This window comes from Oncorhynchus mykiss, chromosome 7 (genome assembly GCF_013265735.2).
Source record: "Oncorhynchus mykiss isolate Arlee chromosome 7, USDA_OmykA_1.1, whole genome shotgun sequence".
Classification (NCBI taxonomy): domain Eukaryota; kingdom Metazoa; phylum Chordata; class Actinopteri; order Salmoniformes; family Salmonidae; genus Oncorhynchus; species Oncorhynchus mykiss.
In genome coordinates, this window is record NC_048571.1 from 32,941,420 (window position 1) to 32,956,179 (window position 14,760).

The following is a 14,760-nucleotide window of genomic DNA, read 5'->3' on the forward strand; positions in this document are numbered from 1 at the left end:
AAATAGATGTAATTACATTGTGAAATGAAGGATTACATTATGCTTAAGTTAGAAAGCATTAACAAGCACTACAAGGCATTATTCTAGGGATGATCCAATAGGGAGAGAAAAACAAAGGTGCCATGGACCATAGCTCATGGGAGTGAGAGAGTATCTCAACAGCGCAGGTCAGGAGCAAAGGAGAGAGACAATGAATCTAAGACTTTTATAAGCATCTGAGTTAGTCGGATTCAAAATCTGAGTGGTTGACCAATTGCATAACTGTTGAGTTAACTTCCACTCAGACTTCAGATCTACAGGATGATATCACAATAGAACCTCTGCTACCCAGAGGTGTGACATAATGGGGGTTGGTGAGATAATGCAGCATTTCTAAGACAACACAGAGGAATCCTTGCATAGTTGATAAGGGTCACTTTGTGGGCTGAAGCCACCCTACATCATCAGTATTTATATTTGGTGGCATACACAGAATTAGATTAGAACCCCAATCAAAAAGAGCTTTATTGCAAATTGTTATTTTCAGTAACACTGTAATCAGTTAATCTTAGCCCTTGTAACAGTTCTAACTCTAGTTCACATATTTAATTTGCAAACTCATCTCTTTAAGATACAATATATAACTTTTTGGGCGACCCGACCAAATTCACATAGAAAGGTGAGTTATAGATCTGTCACTCTCATTGAAAGCAAGTCTAAGAAGCGGTAGATCTGCTCTATGTGCTCTATTTCTACGCTTCCCGTTCACCAGCTTCAAAGTGCTAAAAATACAATATATTTGGTTCTGGAAAATATATTTCACAGTGGTTTAGATGGTACAATGATTCTCTACATTATGCATTGCTTGTTTTGTCACATACAATTCTATTAGTTTGCCTAATTTCAGTTTAACAATCAGGAAATTGCAGAGAGATGTTTGTATATTGCACCTTTAAAGCTGGGCGTACACTACATGATTTTGGTGCGATTTAGCTGTCCAAGACAAGTTGTTGAGATCGGAGACAAAATCCCAATGTCGTTGCCGACTCGGGGAGCGCGGCCGTCTGAGGGCTACCGAAATCTGAGAACTACTGATACCGATCCAGTCTTTGAGCCATCCCGATATTTTCAAACGTTTAATTTTATTCGCACAAAATCTGCAATGCTCTTGTAGTGTGAGATGTGCAACGACAAGTTTTGAGAACAGTAATCAGCAATAGCCAATGAGAGCTTGCCAGAGAAGATGCCAGTGAGATGAAGACGTGTCGCGTTAGTGATGACTACTACTAGTATGCGTTTATACTTACCTTTAACCAAAGTTAGTGTCAAATCATTATAGCTCTGAAGTTCACAGACAATGTAAATCAATTTAAAATGTATTGGCTAGATATTTCAACTTGTATGGCAAGCGTGAATATCTGACTGAAAATGTGTTGAGGCTGCTTTGAACCACAGCTCATTCTAGTTACATTAACAATCTAAACCACATCGTTTTTACGAGACAGCGTGGCAAGTGAAGAATATTGTAGTGTGTAACCCCTACCACCGTCTGTCCCACATAGTTTAGTGTGCGTAACATTACGTTGGCAAGACAAAAAACTAGAGGAAGGACGGTTGTTTAATGTGTGCGGCTCGGCAATGTTGGAAAGTCGTGTAGTGTATGCCCGGCACAACACAAAAACATGCTATTCTACTTTTTACACATGATCAGTGGTTAAAACTAAAGTTCACATTGTGCTCAACAACTACATCAGAACCACAGCTACCCTGTCTAAAACAGTATTCATTCTCTCAATCAAGTATATTATTTTAATGAAATAAATAAAATATTTAAACAAAATGTCATTGCACATCTCACTATTAATATAATTTTCGCACCAAATCATCCTAAAGTATATATATATATATATATATATATATATATATATATAAATATATATATATATATAAAAGACTAACTTAAACATATAGATAGATATACAGTACCAGTCAAAAGTTTGGACACACCTACTGATTCAAGGTTTTTTCTTTATTTGTACTACTTTCTACATTAGTAAAAATAGTACATTAGAAAATAGTAAAAATAAAGAACAACCCTGGAATGAGTAGGTGTGATCAAAAGTAAAAACACATCTTAAAAAAACCCAGTAAAACTCAATTTACAACTCATTTCATACAGTATTAAATCATTAAAGCCATACTGGCTAGTGAAAGACACAGAAATAAGAACACAATACACAGTCATTGAATGAAGGGCCGGCCCTAGCATTTTGGGGACCCTAAGCGAAATGTGTCATGTCACTTATTGGCAGGACCGCCACAGCTTCAATGTCTACATGCAAATGCTAAAAAGCTATCACTACAACTCAGTGTAAACAGGCTAATTCAGGCTGTACTCTACCCTCCTCTAAACTCCTATCGGGGCATTAAGGTACAAAATGCCACTCCGCTATAATGTTCTCTACAAAAGGCAAAAAGGTGTGCTCTGCTTCCTGGAGGTCCAGTGCGATGGGGGTGGGGGAGGTAAAGTACTTTCTCAGCAGAGCCTCAGTTGTTATTCTTTAACTCAAACCTGCTGTACACCTGTTTGGACTTCATCTTGTTGTAGTGGTTGACCAGGTCTAGTTTGCTGTGGCCTAAGGTCATGCGTTTCTGGTCCTTCCGGTTTATCATGGGGGGCGGTGGCGGGGGAGTCTGCTCGCTCTCCGGCTCTGTCTGGGAGAGGTCTGGCCCCCCAAAGGCTGTGCTGTGAGGAGGAGACCTCCTGAAGATGTAGGTGTCCTTCTCAGTTGGGGGGAGGAAGTCCTTCTTGGTTGGGGGGAGGAAGAGGTCGGTGAGCTTGTTGAGGACGGGGTTGGAGGTAGTCCTCTGCTTGGCAGAGAGTTTGCTGTCCGGCATTGGAGACTGTGTCTTGGGGCTACTGTTGAAGAGGCTTGACTTTTGGTCGTATAAACCAAGAGTCTGAAACTTGGACGTTGTTCCGCCAACGTTTGGTTGGCGGAACTCTGTGGGGATGGACTTGGACCACTCTATCCCGTCCGATTGGCCGATCCCAGAGGAAGCGTGCTCTGTAACTGGGCTGTGATTGGTCCCATTGGGGGAGCCTCTTGTGCCTTGGGCAGTCTGATTATGAAGGGAGGGAGTTAGTGCCCCTCCTCTCCTCTCAGGGCTCAGGTGAGAGTTGCTGGTCTCTTTCTTGTCATGACCTTGAGTGACCTTGTAAACCGTATTGGTCATGCCAGGTGCTGCCTTGATGCTGGACATGCTGCAACTGGATTGGCTGCTGGAGTTTTCTGAACTCAGAACCCTCTCCCTATCCCGTGACCTCTCGGGGAAGAAGTCTAGCCCCATGTTGGGCGCAGTAACAGGGTAGGGGTAGTAAGGGAGACTCTCCTCATCTGGGTTATGGAAACAGTCAATGATCTGAGAGTCAGCGTACAGGCAGCGGAATTCTCGGTCGAAGCTCTCAGTGATCTGCCCAGAGAAGTGCATCACCATGTTGCTGTGGACCTGCGCTGAGAGCCAGCTGAAACTACAGGAAAGGGAACATGATCGAAAACAATGACATCTTCAACAACAAGTAGTTGTACAGTATGTACACACAAATGTACACAGTACATAATGGGCTAAATATGCCATACAGCAAATACATCCCTACCCAGTAATGTTCTACTTAAAAACAAATGACCTGTAGTGCATAAAAACCTTTTAAACTCACAAATGGTTTGCACACTATTTATAAACCTTCAGAAAAAGATAAGTGCATCCTGTGCAACTGGTAACTAATTCTGGTGAGAAACCAACATATCTTTTGAACAGCTTTAGACGACATGCAGCAAGCAATATGACAGTTTAGTAACACTTTACTTAGGGAGTATAGTCATAAAACATTTGTTTTAAGCATGTCTGAGGCCTTATAAAAGTTTTATAAATCAACAAAAATGACTGATAACTCTGATTCATTATAGCATGACACACATTATAACTAGTTCAAAGATACTTATGACAAGTCTATTAATTAGTGATAGGGGAAAAATAGATGGTAACATATCGCAATATTGTTTTGGATGATATTATATTGATACTTTGACTCCAAGTATCGATTTGAAAAATATATAAAAAATATATGTATTTATTTATTTGCTATGTAGGGTTAGCTTGCGTTAGTTGGCTGTACCTGCGCCACAACTCTGGTGTTTTTCATCCTATAGCTTGTTCTCCATCTTCTTTTTAAATAGTGAGCTAACATGTTTTTCACACTTTTTTATTTTTATTTCACCTTTATTTAACCAGGTAGGCCAGTTGAGAACATGTTCTCACAACTGCGACCTGGCCAAGATAAAGCAAAGCAGTACAACAAACAACACAGAGTTACACATGGAATAAACAAACATACAGTCAATAACACAATAGACAAGTCTATATACAGTGTTTTAAATGAAGTAAGAAAATAAATAGGCCATAGTGGCAAAATAATTTAAATTTAGAAAATAAAGTGATAGATGTGCAGAAGATGAATGTGCAAGTAGAGATACTGGGGTGCAAAGGAGCAAAAATAAATAAATAACAATATGGGGATGAAGTAGTTGGGTGGGCTATTTACAGATGGGCTCTATACAGGTGCAATGATCTGTAAGCTGCTCTGACAGCTGATGCTTAAAGTTAAAGTTTTATTTCCATGACTGATCATAAAATTATATTGTCTCTCCGCAGCAGACATATTGTGAGCAATATGTTTGGGACAAATCACAATAACATCTCAGTAATGAATTGCAATAAATATAGAATCGTGAGAACCATGAGAATTGCAATACATATCGTATTGGCACTTAAATATTGTGATAATATATTGTGAGGTCCCTACTTAGAATGCACTATGACCACATAATACGTTATGCCTGTATAATAATACCCGTGTTATCAACAGTTTCTTAGGGGAAGCATGTTTTCAAAACGACCAAACAAATATGAACAGGCTAACTTTGAATTCAATTTGAATACTGAACCAGAAGAACAACCTGGGTACATAGCATCTCAGTGTTCCTCTGTATGTGAGCAATTGTTTTTGTTTGAAGTACTACTGATTTCCCTTTCATTGTTGTAAAGCCTGTCATACGGATGTGCTTGATAGTCAAAATAGCTACCACTTCCAAATATAAAAGTGTTTTGTTTGAATTTCAAGACGAACATAAAATGGAACTACAAATATATTTTCAGTAAACTCTACAGGTAAATGCTTTTGCATTGACTGAGGGCTTGGCACATGCGTACAAACCTCATTGTTTGCACACTCACCCCCGAGTTAAACCCTTGTAGACCTCCCTACCCAGTAATGAATCATCATCAGCTGAGAAAACAGCTGACACTTCTATCTTCCTGTCTGAACATGAAGGCAAAATCTAAACATACAAGCTACATATTCCCCATAAAGTGAAGTGAGACATAGAAAAAGTGTAAGGCCAAGGAAGAAATGTACACATTAATCTCAAGTTCCTCTACACACCTTCCTCTAGGCGTCATCAAGCCCATAAAACGCTCGAGGGCTCTCAAGAACAAGTTTGTTCAACTGATACTAGTTTTGTTGGCAGTTGACAAAACTGCCAACACATTGCATTTCAAAATGGAGGGTGTATGTATGTTTTGCATGAGATTAAGTGACAAGAGCAATGAGCAATACAGTGTTGATAATAAGTGCATGTATGCACTTCTTCAATTGTTAAAACACACTTACTGGGACTAATTTTATAACCACTTCTATCATGGTCAAGTATTATTTGCTTGTTTCAAATGCTTCCACTTCTATCAATCGTACAAGAAAAGCACTTCACTCCAATTAGGGGAGGGGTGGTATGGTTAGGGGAAAATAAAGGAAAATATATACATTTTTAAATATATACAGTACCAGTCAAAAGTTGACACACCTACTCATTCCAGGTTTTTTCTTTCTTTTTTTCTTCTATTTTCTACATTGTAGAATAATAGTGAAGACATCAAAAGTATGAAATAACACATATGGAATCATGTAGTAACCAATCGTTATTAAACCATTTATCTGTAAAAACTGCTTACAGACAACCATCAAAGTCTGCTCTCCATCTAATGGGATCACAGCTACCCTGCCTTGCCTGACACAACAAACACTTGCTGCACAAGGTGACCTTCCTCCTAGAGGACCTATCCCATCCACTCTCCAAAGAGTTTGACCAATTGGCCTCTGGGATGCCGGTACAAGGTACCAAGGTTCAACTGAGGGAGAGCACAAAGCACTTAGGAATGGGATGTTTACCTAATGACTCAAATTACAGCTATGTTTGCCTGAGTCACCTTACTAGATAATTCAGAGTGCCACCCAATGTTGGTAGACAATGTCCAGAGCAAGGCTAGCACTTAGCTGAAGCAGCATACTGTGCAATATAGGAATTCTCAGTTCACGCTTATTATGCTTTAGATTTACTGCAAATTAATAGATAAATAACTGATATGTATTTTCCCAGGAGACATGAGTACAATCCTTACCTGTATGACCCAGCAATGACTTCCTCACAGTCTATAATCATAAACTTTTCCTGGACCTGCCCGGTGAATTTTTTCCCACTTTTAGTGCAGTATGTATCTCCACACACACTGCGGATTCTCATGTTCTGAAAAGGTAATGAAAATGTCAAATTTTGTGGAAATAATAACACCAATGAGATTAACAATATCTAATGAATCATGATGTATGTTTGCAGGTAATAAATGGTATCAACCCATCTTCCATTTTCACACTGAAAAAGTGTACCACTGCACATTGTATAATGAATGCATGCACACACACACACACAGAATAAGAGAGAAAGAGAAGCAGAAACACAGTGAGAGAGAGGGGGAGAAAAGAGGGAGCGAAATACAGAGTAGAAATAGTACATTCTATTCAGCAATCCATCAACCCATGCACCCACCACATCCCATACTTACACCCAGGTGAGAGTTCTGGATGTCCAGTGCTGCACACATGTCAACAAAGTAGTTGAGATTCTTCTCATCCAGGAGAATGTACACAGGGACCTTGCGTTTGTTCGAGGCCTCCATCAAGTCACACAGCAGATCAACGTCTGTGAAGAGGTCCATGACCAACGCTATGACCTGCACATACAGGGAAAAGTTGATAAATACAAACATTTAATTTGATAGATGGACAACAGGATACAATGCTGCTATTTTCTATTTGGTAATTTTATCTATAGGCCTATAATAATATATATTTTTTATATCACATCTGTATTTTGTACCAGCCAAGTATGAATGATAATTAAAACGATCATGCAATTTTAGAATCAGAATCACCAAGTACATGTTTGGTGTGCAAGACAGCTAGGTGTATTAAAGCAGTGTTTTTCAAACCTCTCATCAGGGACCCCCAGCCGTTCTATGTATTTGATATATTCCAGAGCTAGCACACCGGATTCAACTTGCCAACTGATCATCAAGCCTTTGACTAAGTCAATCAGGTGAGCTAGTTCAGGGTTACAACAATATTGTGAAACGTCTGGGGGTCCCAGAGGAGAGTTTTTTTTAATTTTTTAAACACTGTATTAGAGGGTGTGCAGGAGAATGGGAATATACCCTTTTTAGCCTATTGAAAAAAGAGGAATATACCCTTTGATGAGCACAATATAATGCTCTCTTAATGAGGTTTACATATAGGGCATTAAAACACTTGGCTTTTTAAGGCATTATATAGTATTGGTCCTAATGCTATATGAATGTAGGAATATATGATTAATACACCTATGGTGTGCATTACAATGCATTATGCAGAGGGTATTCATAGGAAATGTTAACATTTGTATCTAACACAAGTCTACATGGCTTTTTGCCAAGGATAACTAGGCATGAGCTGAAGGCCTGTATGCCTCTGTACATGCTGTAGTAAAAAGTATTGCTATTGCACTAGGCTACCTTTTCTTCAACTGAATATGACACACACATTACATCTTACAGGCTGAAATGAATGTATGAAACATTGATGACCCTAAGAAAATTATAGCCTGGGCCTATGGATTACTGTATGGGGGGGCCTCTTGCTCCAAAACGAAACCTTAAAAGCTTGTAATGTCTCCCAATTTCCTTTAAAATACATGGAGGTAAATGTATGTGTTTTAGCGAAAACACACAGCTTTTCCAGATAAGATTGCAAAACATACAGTACATGGGCATGTTTAGACATGTCAAATAGTTCAATTGTTTGTATTAATGCAAAAATAAGCCCATAGCCATACCACAGGAGTGGACAGAGGTAGGAAAATAACCCAAGTGCTTTTTGGGGGACCATAGCCATTGGCCGTTACTCTCTCTCTCTCTCGGTGTGTGTATATATAAAATTCAATGACTTACCCTTTTTGCTTTATTAATTAACGACCGAATGAGGTCTTTCACATTCTGAGTCTTGTCCCTTTGGAAATAGATCTGTGTTTCTGAGGGTCCGTATCGTTGGGGGTTTTCTGGCCACCCTAGTTCCAGAATAGGTGGCTCTTCGTCGGACATCATTGGGAAATAGGTCCCCGAGGTAAGCTCTGACACCGTATCCCCCTCCCCAATGTCCCCCTCGGTGCCATTTGAGCTGTTTTCGGAGCTACAGTTCTTGGCTGCATTCTCCGTAATATAATGAATCTCAAGCGGCGAGAGAAAATTTAATTCCCTTTCCTCTGTCAGAACTCGTCTGTATTCCTTCTCCCCAGACTCCAACAGAGCGTCGGTTGCCAACCTGGCCGCCTCGTTGTGGCTGAGTTCGAGCGTCGAGCCTTGTCGCCATGGGTTCTTCACTTCTTCTAACCTGCTGGCGAGTTTACCAAGCGCTTTGCGCCCGGAGTTCTGTGTCGGCCGGAGCGCGTCGGAGCTCATCATTGTGCCTACGCAGCACTAAGGTAACAGATGGCGGTGTACTCTCCTGCACTACAGTACTCTTACAGGCATATAGCAAATGTAAATCTCTAAAAACTAGTAGTCTCTTTATGAAAACGGCCTGCGCTGAAATGGACTGGACTTCTCTAGTTGCCGATCATGACAGCGACTGTAGGCTATTCCCGCGGGGGCTATCGTATTGTTGGTCTAATAGTCTGTTCAGAAGCACACCGCCTCTTCCCACCAGGGTGTAACCATTAGTCCAAAAAGTTCCGTTTTGCAACAAAAACAAGAGTTTCTATTGGACACATTCAGGTAGGTCTCGCCCTCGTTCCGTTTTCTTCCGTTTACGAAAAGTTTTGCAACAGAATCGGTGTAATAAATACACCCCTGCATATAGCGGTCGCGGTATCTAACGTCATCTGGCTCCACCTCTCGCTCACATGATATGGAATTGAAAACCTATCCCCAGCGTCTCTTTATGGTAGCCATCATACATTGCATTTGGAAAGTATTCAGACCCCTGAACCTTTTCCACATTTTGTTACTTTACAGCCTTATTCTAAAACGGATAAATAATAATAATTCCTTAGCAATCTACAGACATTTTTGCAAAATTATTTAAAAAATACCTTATTTACATAACTATTCAGACCCTATGAGACTCAACATTGAGCTCAGGTGCATCCTGTTTCCATTGATCATCCTTGAGATGTTTCTACAACTTGGAGTCCACCTGTGGTAAATTCAATTGAATGGACATGATTTGTAAAAGGCACACAACTGTCTATATAAAGTACCCCACAGTTGACAGTGCATGTCAGTGCAAAAACCAAGCCATGAGGTTTTAGGAATTGTCCGTAGAGCTCAGAGACAGGATTGTGTCGAGGCACAGATCTGGGGAAGGGTACCAAAACATTTCTGTAGCACTCCACCAATCAGGCCTTTATGTAGAGTGACCAGACGGAAGCCACTCCTCAGTAAAAAAGGCACATGACAGCCCACTTGAAGTTTGCCAAAAGGCACCTAAAGACTCTCAGACCATGAGAAACAAGACTATCTGGTCTGATGAAACCAAGATTGAACCATTTTGCCTGAATGCCAAATGTCACATCTGGAAGAAACCTGGCACCATCCCTACAGTGAAGTATGGTGGTGGCAGCATCATGCCGTGGGATGTTTTTCAGCGGCAGGGCCTGGGAGACTAGTCAGGATCGAGGCAAAGATGAATGGAGCAAGTACAGAGAGATCCTTGATGAAAACCTTCTCCAGGGCAGACTGGGGACGAAGGTTCACCTTCCAAAAGGACAACGACCCTAAGCACACAGCAAAGTCAACACAGGAGTGGCTTCGGGACAAGTCTCTGAATGTCCTTGAGTGGCCCAGCTAGAGCACGAACTTGAACCCGATCTAACATCTCTGGAGAGACCTGAAAATAGCTGTGCAGCATCCTGACAGAGCTTGAGAGGATCTGCAGAGGAGAATGTGAGACACTCCCCAAATACAGGTGTGCCAAGCTTGTAGGGTCATACCCAATTAGACTTGAGGCTGTAATCGATGCCAAAGGTGCTTCAAGAAAGTACTGCGTACAGGGTCTGAACACATATGTAAATGTGATTTCAGTTTTTTATTTTTTCCCCAAAATTCTAAAAACCTGTTTTTTTCTTTGTCATTATGGGGTATTGTGTGTAGATTGATGGGGGGGGGGGGGGGGGGGGGGGACAATGTAATACATCATCTTAGAATAAGGCTGTAACGTAACAAAATGTGAAAAAAGTCCAAGGGTCTGAATACTTTCCGAGGCACTTTTTGTGTGTCATCCAATGGTTTGGGCTCCCTTAGAAATGTCCTTGAAGAGCACATATATATAGATATGGCTTTTTCTTTGCAACTCTGCCTAGAAGGCCAGCATTCCAGTCGCCTCTTCACTGTTAACACTGAGACTGGTGTTTTGTGGGTCCTATTTTTAGGAAAAGGGTTTTCTAATGATCAATTAGCCTTTTAAAATGATAAACTTGGATTAGCTATCACAACGTGACATTGGAACACAGGAATGATAGTTGCCGATAATGGGCCTCTGTACGACTATGTAGATATTCCATTAAACATTTTTTTTTTTAATCTGCTGTTTCTAGCTACAATAATCATTTACAACATTAACAATGTCTACACTGTATTTCTGATCAATTGAAACGTTATTTTACATGGGAAAAAAATGTGCTTTTCTTTCAAAAACAAGGACATTTCTAAGTGACCCCAAACATTTGAACGGTAGTGTATATACATGTAACATTGGTGGTATTGCGTTTCAGGGAGGCCTTTATGCCAGCTACGTTAGATTAAGGGCTCTACACAGTCTAATGTTCAACCTCAATTCAGCTGAGAGCGCTCTCAATTCCACCCCTCCCCGTGAGTGGGATAAAGTTATTAAGTGACAATGTAGGATTAGCACTCCATTGTTTGTTTTTTGTTGTAATCTGCATACAACAAATTAATGCATGGCTGCAACTTCTCCTAATACGCTGTTACAAACCTATACCTGATGTCACCTTTCTATTTTATTACATAGGTTATAATTAGGCAATGTAGGCCTATTATACATTGTTTATAGGCCTACCCAATTTCGTATGTAATAGACAAATGGGTCTCAAGCAGTGTCAAAGATATGGCTTCTGAGTTGTGTGTCCACCTAAATTTGACAAACGGGTCCACAAGACAAAACTATCTGGTAGTAATTTACCTTTATTTTCAACCTGGTCTCAGAGCATTTCATATTATTCTGGATGAATTCATTTGTGGATGCCATCACTCATTTCGTATGATATGTTATTATTTACAATTCGTATTATATGTTACGATTTTGCAAAACGTATGATACATTATGAATTCTAGTTAGGTGGCTAACATTAGATAGCTGGCTAACATTAGCTAGGCTAGGGGTTAGGAGTCAGACTAAAGGGTTATGGTTAGGGGATGTTTTAGCTAAGCGTAACTTTAGGGGAAGGGTTATCTAACAGGGTTAAGGTTAGGAGAAGGATTAGGCAACATGCGAAGTAGTTGCAAAGGAGGTAAAAAGTATTAAGTAGTTGAAAATGTGCTAATTAGCTAAAATGCTAAAGTTGACCAAGATGAGCTCCACCCACCCTACTTTTGCTTTTGACTTATATAACCATACCAAATATAACATACAATACTAATTTGAGTGTCTCGGATTTACCTTTGTTACATCTAGTATTTTGACTTCTAGCAATGTAAGCATTTAGGTCTAATAGGCTTGCTTGATCAGGCACTCATATCATACCAGCTTGGCTATGGCTGCACTGCCACTGACTGAATAGTAAATATAGGAACTAGGGAAGAGTGCATGACATTGTAGAAGTTCATTTACATGTCATCTTGCACATAAAAGGCCACAAGGCAAATTATATTTAAAAAAGCATCCACACTCAAATTAAAAGTCCTCAACAGGAAGGAAATCAGTAGCCTACATCTCAGCATCTGAGGCGCAGATATTTAATTTGTCTTTTGTTTTGTATTTCCTTTATCTTTCAAGTCAAATTGATTGATACAAAATAATGATTGAATTTTCCACAATGTGAGGTTCTATTTCAAAAGAAGGATATTTAAAAATTAAACTGACCAGCGGTTAATACTTTTGATCACATTCACTGAAGAGATCCTTACTGGGGTAAGACAGATGTAGGCCCACCCATGGTGGAATCTTTCTTCCCACAAAAACTCAAAACTAGTAATTGAAGGCACAGGATGGGGTACTCCATTGTGAAGTGATGCGGCAGGATGTAGAGGTAATCAATACCCATGCTTGTAGTTACTATTTCATGTTAAGCAATATTATACCTGGTTGATATCATACATACAATGCCTGACATCAAGCCCTTATCTACAATAACGTGTCTCCGAAGCAACTAATCGTCTGTCACTGAAGTGTTAACAGTACAAGTAGGGTTGTTCTTGTTGATCACATTCATATCTGCTAATCTAAAAGCTGTCAAAACAGCTCAGATGTGTTCTTTCTCTAACCACCCATTATCATGAGACCGGAATTGTCATCAGTTTGCACTACGATCACCACTGCAACTACAGTGTGTTCCTTACAAAACTAACAAATCAGGTTTAACCAGATTCTTTCAACTGAGGTGCCCATAGAGGTAATGGTGACACAGCTCATCGTGATACAACAGCAAACACTCGTGTTGTGAATAGCACATTATTTTAACATATAGGAATAATGAATGGAGTTTTTTTTATTTTTTTTACGCACATCCACAATAATAACAGGAGCTGGACAAAAGTAAGGTCCAATAAACAGAAAAATATCATGTTCACTCACTGCTTTGCTGCTCCCATTACTTTTGGGACCAGAAAAATAGTAAACAGATATTCCCTTTTTAGATATGGGTTCTCAACTTCTTTTCAACGGATCATTTTGAAATCACAATCAATAATAAATACACAGCAGGATTATCTTGCTGAGTTTGAGTGGACATATACAGTGGGGCAAAAAAGTATTTAGTCAGCCACCAATTGTGCAAGTTCTCCCACTTAAAAAGATGAGAGGCCTATAATTTTCATTATAGGTACACTTCAACTATGAAAGACAAAATGAGAAAAAAAAATCCAGAAAATCACACTGTAGGATTTTTAATGAATTTATTTGCAAATTATGGTGGAAAATAAGTATTTGGTCAATAACAAAAGTTTCTCAATACTTTGTTATATACCCTTTGTTGGCAATGACAGAAGGTCAAACGTTTTCTGTAAGTCTTCACAAGGTTTTCACACACTGTTGCTGGTATTTTGGCCCATTCCTCCATGCAGATATCCTCTAGAGCAGTGATGTTTTGGGGCTGTTGCTGGGCGACACAGACTCTCAACTCCCTCCAAAGATTTTCTATGGGGTTGAGATCTGGAGACTGGCTAGACCACTCCAGGACCTTGAAATGCTTCTTACGAAGCCACTCCTTCGTTGCCCGGGCGGTGTGTTTGGGATCATTGTCATGCTGAAAGACCCAGCCACGTTTCATCTTCAATGCCCTTGCTGCCCTTGAGGTTTTCACTCAAAATCTCACGATACATGGCCCGATTCATTCTTTCCTTTACACGGATCAGTCGTCCTGGTCCCTTTGCAGAAAAACAGCCCCAAAGCATGATGTTTCCACCCCCATGCTTCACAGTAGGTATGGTGTTCTTTGGATGCAACTCCGCATTCTTTGTCCTCCAAACACGACGAGTTGAGTTTTTACCAAAAAGTTATATTTTGGTTTCATCTGACCATATGACATTCTCCCAATCTTCTTTTGGATCATCCAAATGCTCTCTAGCAAACTTCAGATGGGCCTGGACATGTACTGGCTTAAGCAGGGGGACACATCTAGCACTGCAAGATTTGAGTCCCTGGCGGGGTAGTGTGTTACTGATGGTAGGCTTTGTTACTTTGGTCCCAGCTCTCTGCAGGTCATTCACTAGGTCCCCCCGTGTGGTTCTGGGATTTTTGCTCACCGTTCTTGTGATCATTTTCACCCCACGGGGTGAGATCTTGCGTGGAGCCCCAGATCGAGGGAGATTATCAGTGGTCTTGTATGTGTTCAATTTCCTAATAATTGCTCCCACAGTTGATTTCTTCAAACCAAGTTGCTTACCTATTGGAGATTCAGTCTTCCCAGCCTGGTGCAGGTCTACAATTTTGTTTCTGGTGTCCTTTGACAGCTCTTTGGTCTTGGCCATAGTGGAGTTTGGAGTGTGACTGTTTGAGGTTGTGGACAGGTGTCTTTTATATTGATAACAAGTTCAAACAGGCGCCATTAATACAGGTAACGAGTGGAGGACAGAGGAGCCTCTTAAAGAGGAAGTTACAGGTCCGTGAGAGCCAGAAATCTT

General features: G+C 40.2%; 1 protein-coding gene across 1 annotated transcript; it reads right to left on the bottom strand.

Moving 5' to 3' along the window:
• Positions 1-486: 486 nt before the first annotated feature.
• On the bottom strand, positions 487-9,327 carry fam83c (family with sequence similarity 83 member C). Its single transcript, XM_021609098.2, has 4 exons — positions 8,356-9,327; positions 6,937-7,104; positions 6,496-6,620; positions 487-3,511 (listed from the first exon to the last, which is right to left on the bottom strand). The coding sequence occupies exons 1-4, from the start codon at positions 8,863-8,865 to the stop codon at positions 2,527-2,529; spliced, it is 1,788 nt and encodes a 595-aa protein (XP_021464773.1). The 5' UTR covers positions 8,866-9,327; the 3' UTR covers positions 487-2,526.
• Between the last annotated feature and the right edge of the window lie 5,433 nt (positions 9,328-14,760).

Coding starts and splice junctions, on each gene's coding strand:
- fam83c (XM_021609098.2), bottom strand. CDS start 8,865: ATGATGAGCTCCGACGCGCTCCGGCCGACACAGAACTCCGGGCGCAAA. Junction 7,105..8,355: donor TAATTAATAAAGCAAAAAGG/GTAAGTCATTGA, acceptor CTGTATGTGCAG/GTCATAGCGTTGGTCATGGA. Junction 6,621..6,936: donor TCCAGAACTCTCACCTGGGT/GTAAGTATGGGA, acceptor TTACCTTTTCAG/AACATGAGAATCCGCAGTGT.